The following is an 8,050-nucleotide window of genomic DNA, read 5'->3' as shown; positions in this document are numbered from 1 at the left end:
CTTGATTTCACTCAGGGCCTGATAACTATACTAGATAACTATACTTCATTGTCACTCCAGTTCCAGGGCTCAGAGGTTGGGAGAAGAGCCAAGGTTTGGCAATTTCAGGACATCAAATCTATTGCACCATCTACCCGATTAATGGGTATATCTGACCAATCCACAAAACACTCGATATAAAGGCTGGAGGTAGCTCAGTACTCCATTTCATCCATACTCCTGGATTAAAAATTTAGCCAATGTCCTCTCTGCCTCCACAACAACCAAGGCAATTGTGTTGAATCTTATTCAGGCTTCTCATCTCCACTTTCCCACCTGTGCTAAGACCCTGGATGGGTTGGGTGCCCTTTTTTTTGTGCTTTCAAAGACCCATGCTTGCCCATATTGTATAACATAACATCTTGTTCTAATTTTTGGCTTAAATCTCTGTCTCTCCAACCAACAGATCCTATTCCTGGAATAGGATCTGTTCTTGCTGTGCCTGTCATGGCCAGGTTAAGCTCTCTCACAGAGTAGCCAAATGCTCACATATCCACAAGGATTGCTCCAGGGGGCCCTTAGGGAGGTGGGGCCCAAAGAACCTAGCACTGTCTGCCTACTCAATAAGGACAAATTTGGCCTGGATGAGAACTTTAGATACCAGGCTAGCTTCCTGCCCACTGTGCCCTATGTCCCAGGAAGCTGCCAAGGATGGCAGTTCCAGCTGGCAAGTGGCAAGAATTTCTTCCTGGAAGGATTCTTGGCTTGAGAACTGGCCCTTGCCTCTTCTAAGCTTCTTTGATGCCCTCAAATTGCTGGGGACATGGAGAAAGGGAGAAAGGAGTTAGTTTCAGCTTTGTTACTATTTCTCAAAACCCTTGTTTCCACCTCTTATCTACCTCAAATGCACATGGCAGGGATTCCCAAGAACAGACTTTCCATACTCTGGGTAGAGGTGAAAGGTGGCACTGGCCACAAATTTAATACCAGAGGAATGGCACTGCTTCTGGCCATACGTCCCATGCCCAGCTGTGACCTTCTTTAACTAAGATAAATCAAAGTGGAAGCCTATCAGAGTGAGGTAGAACAAGCCCAGCATCAAGAGGAGATCTTGCTTGGCTTGCATGAGGTGTGGGTTCAGTCCTCAACACCAGAGAGAGAGACCCAGACTCAGTCCTCATTAAGAATTTACTTCAGCGCTGGGGCTATAGCTCAGTGGCAGAATGCTCACGTAGCATGTGTGAGGCACTGGATTCAATCTTCAGCACCACATAAAAATAAACAAATAAAAAAAATTTCACTTCAGACCTGGTGCAGTCTCATGTGCCTATAATCCCAGGAGGATACCAAGTTCAAGATCAGCCTCAGCAATTTAGCAAGACCCTGTTTCTCAAAATAAAAACTTATAAAGCCTGGGGAAATGACTCAGTAATAGAAAACCCCTGGGTTCAAACCCTAGTATTATCCACCACCACCACCACCACCACCCCAAAAAAAATAAAAGAAAAATTCACTCCAGGGACACAGTGGACATGGTTCAGAATCTTGAGAACACCTCAAACCTCTCACTAAGAATGCGGAGCCCTTCCCTCAGCCCAGGAAATATACCCACTCACATCTACTTTATTTTCCTTTTAATTTTTCTGAAGGATATACACCACATATCCCATGGGCAATAAAGCGCATTCAATGTGTTTATAAGCCAAACAGTCACTTTGTTTAAGCAAACACAAGTACAAAGTAAAATAAACCACAAAATAATGAACTGCATGTTCATAACATACAAAAATTGCCGCCTACTCAGTAGGTAACTACAACATTCCAACTCCTGAATATATGTATAAATTTACATTTTCAGTTAAAAAAATAGACTTTTGAGAGTTCAGATTTTGTTTTAGATTGTTTTCTTACATTCTGGAGAACCAAGGCTCAGCTCAGCCCTCTTTCTTATTTTGCTCCCAAAGCCTCCCCCAAATCAGCACTCCCTGCCCCCCTTAAGGCTAGAGGTGAGCATGTCCCTCACAATTGCACATGTCAAGCCATCAGCAAGGCGCATCACACAAAAGGCACCAAGACGTGAAACTTTTTAAACCAAGAGGACGGAAGAAAATTTTCAAAAGAAAAGAAAAACCAAACCATATTTTGCCACATGTGAGAGTACAGTCGAGCAATATTTACAAAAAGGTTAACGGAACAACACTCTGACACATGCTCTGATTAATACCTAGGACTGCTGTTTCAAAAAAGCTCCAAACTTATTGTCACAGCATCATCACAAAATAGAGGATCACCATTGGTTTGCTTGGCTTTTCTTCCCCCCCACCCCAAGTGAGAATCTAACTCCAAATACAATAGAATATGCAAATTATCTTCACATCAAGAGTACCCCAAGAAAAACAAAATCCATGGCACAGACACTGTACAAGGGTACAGGGCAGGGCTCTACGGGGCCCAAACCCCATTTTGCCAACTCAATTTTCTAGCATTGAAGGGAGCAAGGGGTCAGGCATATGATGGAGATGATACTGAAATGATTTATCCAATATCCATGCAAATCAAGTTCTTTGGATAGAGGTGAAGAACTTGGACATGGCTGTTTCAGGCAGCTGAAGTCAAAGAGAACAGGAATTAGGGAGGAAGGGGAATCAGGAAGAAAGGATTGTTGGCCAACAGACCTTCCACTCTGAGTAGAGAGGGAGGACTTGGCTCTGAGAACCTCCATCTAGGAGATTCCTCCTCTTTCTCAACCATCTCCTCCTGCTGTCCTTTATGTCTCTTGTGTTTCTTTTTTCTCCCTTTTCCCTTTTTTTTTTTTTCATTTTTCCTTCAGCAAATTTCAATTGTCCTGGGAGAAAAGGTTGCAGTCATGTCCGAAAGACCTGTGGAGGCGCTGAAGGAGTTGGTGACAGCCGAGGAAGGGAAGCTGCTGACCTGGGTGGGGAATGCAGGGGGAACCGAGGCATAGGTGGTGGCCACAGAGGGTGAGGGGAAGCCACTGTGCACAGGGGATGGATAGGTTGAGGAGCCAGGAGAGGAGTAGGAAGTGGGCACTGGAGATGGGTATGAGGTGGTGGCAGGGGATGGGTAAGAGGTAGTGACAGGGGATGGGTAAGAGGTAGCAACTGGGGATGAGTAGGAAGAAAGGGAGGAGGTGGCCGAAGAGGCCACAACACTTTTGTCTGCTTTCTTGTCCTTCTGCCGCAAGTGGATCTTGGTATGCCTCTTCCGCTCGTCACTCCTGGCAAACTTTCTCCCACAGATGTCACAGGCAAAGGGCTTCTCGCCTGTGTGGGTGCGAATGTGAGTGGTAAGATGGTCACTGCGGCTGAAGTTGCGCATGCAAATGCGACACTGGAAGGGCTTCTGGCCTGTGTGGATGCGGATGTGGCGAGTGAGCTCGTCGGAACGGGAGAACCTGCGATCACAAGACTCCACTGGGCAGGCATAAGGGCGTTCGTGAGGGGGCGTCTTGCTGGGTCGGTTGGGGTACTTGCGCATGCGGCTTGGTTTGATGAGCTGGGACTGGTAGGTGGTATTGAGGGCCTTTAAGTCCTGAGAGCCTGACTGAGTGGCAAAGGCCTTTATAGTGGAGAGTGGAGTAAGTGAAGGCTGCTGGGTACGGCTCTCTAGGCCCTGGAAGGGCTTCTGATCTGGGGTGCCCAGGCCCAGGTCTCCTTGCTGCTGTGGAAACAGGTAGTCGGGGATCATGGGAACCTGGAAGCCACCCTTGGCAGCAGGGTAGGCAGGAGGCGGGTACTGAAGTGCTGTGCCTGCAGAGCCCGGAAAGGCCTGGCTTTGTGGCTCAGGGAAAATGTCAGTGTTGGGCGTGGGGAAGGTGGGTGCCGCTGAGTAAATGGGACTGCTGTCATTGGATGGCACTGCGCAGCTGAGTGGTGGGCTCTGGGAGGCAGAGGAAGAGGAGGAAGCCGCTGGAGATGGTGCTGAAGATGAGGAGGCCGGTGGGTTGGTCATGCTCACCAGGCCACTAACTAAACTGAAGAGGGGCTCAGGCCACAAGGTGTTGCCACTGTTGGGTGCAGGCTCCAGAGAGAAGCGGCCAGTGTAGGTGATGGGGGGCAGCCGAGTGGTTTGGCTGGGGTAACTTGTCTCTACCATCACCTTCTCATTGTTCAGGGAGATGTCAGGAAAAGACTCTGGCAGGAGAGAGAAAGGGGAGAGGCCTGGTTACTGGAGAACAATCACTGGAGAACAAGGAGGACTCTAGCTGACAGGCAAGAGGTCGGCAGGCTACCATTGACTCCTGAGCTGGTTAATAATTGATAGCAGCAGATTGCAATGTTCCTGGAGCTGCTCCAGTGGCAGAGCCCGTTTCAACAGCTGACGCAAATACGGAGAATCCCCCTCCACTGCAGCTCCCAGCGCTCCGCAGCAGCGGCTACGCGGGTGAGGGATTCCCGCCAGCACCCCCACGGCCAGGGCTAGTGCGCGCCCCCTACTCTGGGCTGCCGGGACATCCCAGGCCACAAATCTCGGCGCTTCCTTGGGGACAGGCAGTTGGCAAGGCAAGCCTTTCAGGAGGGGGATGGGGGCCCAGCACTGCTCATCAAAACAAGCCCTCCCCCTCTCCACCCACCCACGCAGCTCTAGAGCTCTCCATCCAAAAGCTCAGTCTTCTGCGCACCACTAGGGTCGAGGATGGGGGTTGTCTCCGGGCTTCCTTCTAACACATGCCCCTGGAGATGCACGAATGGAAGGGAAACCCCGATTGCATCCCTGTGGTACGGGAGCACTCCTGTGGTGAAGGATTGGCCATCAGAATGGTAGTAGACAAGGGGGCTCATCGTTGGCTAGGCCACTGCTTACCTGCGGTTAGGTGCTCATACGGCTGCTCGCCTGGCTCCCCCTGAGGATTGAAGGCGCTGCTGTTGCTGCTGCTGTTGCTGCCGCCCCCTCCACCTCCACCGCCCCCGCTGCTGCTGCTGCTGTTGCTACTGCCGTTGCCCTCGGGGGCCCCGGCAGCACCGAGAAATTGGGGTGCCCCGTTGCTCAGCAGCATCATCTCCTCCAGCTTGGGGTAGTTGTCCATGGTGGGCGAGTGAGGAAAAGAGCCGAACGGGTCGGAGATCTGCAGCGGAGACATCAGCTGCATCTCGGCCTTGGCCGCGGCCATCCCGAACGAGCGGGCTGGAGAGCCGGTGTTGGGGCGGGTGGGCGCAGCCCGGGGATGGAGCCGCCGGGGGGACACACTTGCGGGGGACTAGCCAGGTCACATGCGGGGTGTGGGGTGCACTGGGGAGAACGCAAGTGGAATCCCCAGGTTCGCCTTCGCCGCGGGCTGGTGTGGACGCGGCGCTGCTGCGGAGGCTGGGGCAGGGGCCGGTCCTGCGACGGCGGCGGAAGCTGGCAGCGGCGGGTAGCGGACGGCGGCGGCGGCTCCCCAAGTTCTGCGCGCTGGGATCTCTCGCGACTCCCCGGATCCGCCTCTATTTGAAGGGTCTGGAACAGTACGGATCCGCCTCCGTCGTGACGTACATGGCCATATATGGAAAGCAGGAAGCCCTAATATGGCAGGACCGGCGGGGAGGACCCGGAGTGACGTGAAGCCCCCAGCCAAGAGCGGTGGACACCTACATCCCGCACCCCGGGTCCCGCGACCGCTTTCTCATCCCCAGGGCCCAGGCTTCGGGGAAACTTAGTGCTCCAGCCGCAGCTGGCGCCTCCCGGACTCTAGAGCTTCGGAGTTCCCGACGTTACACCCGCCCCTTCCCTCCTCCTTTTTCCCCTCCTCCCAGAGCCGGAAGCTGCCGGGCCATATCGGGCCACTCCAAATAAGGCGCTGCCCAAATAAGGGCTGTTCCGGCGGGGGATCCTTCCTGCTCCTTATATGGCGTTTCCGGGTCGCTGCTGGTTGCTCCCGCGCTCCCTCCCTCCTCCCAGCTTCCAAGCCTGGAGACCCAACGCGCAGGAGCCAGGGACGCCCAGGAGGAGAAGGCGCTAGGCGGGTAGCTCTGGGCGCGCGGCTGTTCAGGCGGCCCCCGGGCGTGAGCTGGGCTGGGGAAACCCAGACACCGAGCGGAGGCGAGGGCCAGTTGGGCCGGGGTTCTGCAGCCGTCATCCAGTGCCCGCCCGCCCACCTCAGGGACCGTGGGAGAGAACTCGGAGCTGAGGGGAGGAGCGGCTGAGCCGGCTGGGGCAGGGGCCGCCCAGGATGGGCGGGGCCCTGATCCTGAGCCTCGACCAATAACATGGCGACTTTCCAGAAGTCGCTAGGGAAACTGAGGCTAGGAAATTATGGCCACATGGTTCTTGGGACACTGCGTAGCAGTCTTCTTCCCCGCTACCTGCCAATGGGCTGGGGCTGTAAGGGCTTGGGGTCTTCTATACCCCACCCAGAACCTAAGGCTGCTCCCTGGACCCTGCTGGAAAAGAACCCACCTTTGGGGGACAGTTAGAAGGAATTCGTTTGCCCTAGGACAGTCCTGAGTCCTATTCCCACCAGCTTTTGATGGATGGGCACTTCCCCACTTTTATCCAATCCCGGTGGAAGCGGGGCGGACCCTGCAGGATTCTAAAGAAGGGCTTCCCTCAGGGCTGCCTGGGGACCCCAGGTTTAGCGCGAACAGAGGACGTGCTTAGCGGCTTGGTGCTGCCCCCTAGAGGTCCCCTTGCCAGCTCCTTTACCCGGCCCCTGGCCGAGCGGGCTCTTCCGCCGCCTCCTCACTTGCCCTAGCGGCTGCTGTGCTGGGCGCGGAGCCAGGCCGGGGGAGCCTTAGACGCAGTGAGCGCGAACTGAGCAGGCGCCACTGTCTGGGCTCTCCCTGCAGTCCCTGGGGAGGCCGCTACTGCCAAAGCGCCCAGACTCCGGGATAACACTTCCCTCCTCGAGCCAGGCCAAGGGCGCGGGGGGGGGGGGGGGGGGTCGGGGGGGTGCTTGGAAAACGGTTTCCGCAGGTCTGCAGGGAGCAAGACGTAAACAGGGAAGCCCTCCCCGCCCCCACCACACAGTCAAATGCGCATCCCAAGGGGAACAAGGATTCTGGGAAGACAAGGTTCCTGCTCTAGCTCTGAATTTGGGGGAGGTAGCGTTTTAATTTAAAAAGAAAGCAGGTAATGCATGTGAGCGAGGGTGTTGACACTGGAGGGAAGCGGTTGGGTCAGGGTCTTCGTGAGCCCCAACAGCCTCAGGACACCGGGTTTAAATGAGTGTGCCTGAAACAGAGACTCTAGGCTTCATCTCTCTGAATTTGTCCTCTGCCACTGCCCCCTCCCCCGCCTCATTTTCTTATAAAATCAACTTACAGAATCCCGCAGTGATCCGAGATTCTTGTATTTGAACTCCTGGTCCTAAGAGCTAGGGCAAGGTGAGGGGCCCACTCCCATTGTTATCTACCTCCTGTTGTAGGGCAGGAGGGCCAGGCCAGAGAGGATCAGACGGTCCCCGTGTCTGCATGTCCATTTGTCACTCTAAGGTGGGTTACGCTGGCCAAGCTTTTTGTATCTCACTCTTTTCAACTGTAAAATGGGGTTAATATTCATGATATTCACAGGGTGGATTATTGTGAAGACTGAAATTTACATGGGCTGCCATCTGTTAAATCCCAGAGCACAGTGCCTGTCTTGCAGTTGGCATTCCATAAACAGTGGCTATTGTTATTTTCAGGAGCATGGGACCCACAGCATTAACCACCATTCACCCATGCATTTTGAGCCTCCAAGATAACCCCAGTGGTGATGATGATGATTCTCCTCCTCCTCCTCCTCCTCCTCCTCCTTCTTCTTCCCCCAAATATTCTTTTTAGTTGTAGATTCACACTATACTTTTATTTATTTATTTTTATGTGATGCTGAGACTCGAACCCTGTTTCTCACATGCACCAGGCAAGCCTTCCACCACTGAGCTACACAACCCCAGCACCCCCAGTGATTCTTTTCTGAAAAGTTGTGCTGATTGGGAAAAATCATTCCAGTCTTGACACAAGATCTTGTCCTTAAGAGGAAATCTAAATTTTTTTTACAGAATATCCTAACCTAGAGCAGAATATTTCAGTCTTTACTGGGCAGCAGAATCACCAGTCAGGCTCTGGAAAGGAAAGACCAACAGAATCACAAT

General features: G+C 53.4%; 1 protein-coding gene across 1 annotated transcript; it reads right to left on the bottom strand.

Moving 5' to 3' along the window:
- Window positions 1-1,598: 1,598 nt before the first annotated feature.
- Egr1 (early growth response 1) lies at window positions 1,599-5,551 on the bottom strand. The gene is made up of 2 exons (XM_005327256.4): window positions 4,804-5,551; window positions 1,599-4,133 (listed from the first exon to the last, which is right to left on the bottom strand). Exons 1-2 carry the CDS (start codon window positions 5,108-5,110, stop codon window positions 2,806-2,808), a joined length of 1,635 nt encoding a protein of 544 aa, XP_005327313.1. The 5' UTR covers window positions 5,111-5,551; the 3' UTR covers window positions 1,599-2,805.
- Window positions 5,552-8,050: the final 2,499 nt, after the last annotated feature.

Source organism: Ictidomys tridecemlineatus, chromosome 1 (assembly GCF_052094955.1).
Source record: "Ictidomys tridecemlineatus isolate mIctTri1 chromosome 1, mIctTri1.hap1, whole genome shotgun sequence".
NCBI classification, from domain to species: domain Eukaryota; kingdom Metazoa; phylum Chordata; class Mammalia; order Rodentia; family Sciuridae; genus Ictidomys; species Ictidomys tridecemlineatus.
The sequence above is the reverse complement of the archived record's forward strand: the minus strand, read 5'-3'. Positions and strand labels throughout refer to the sequence as shown.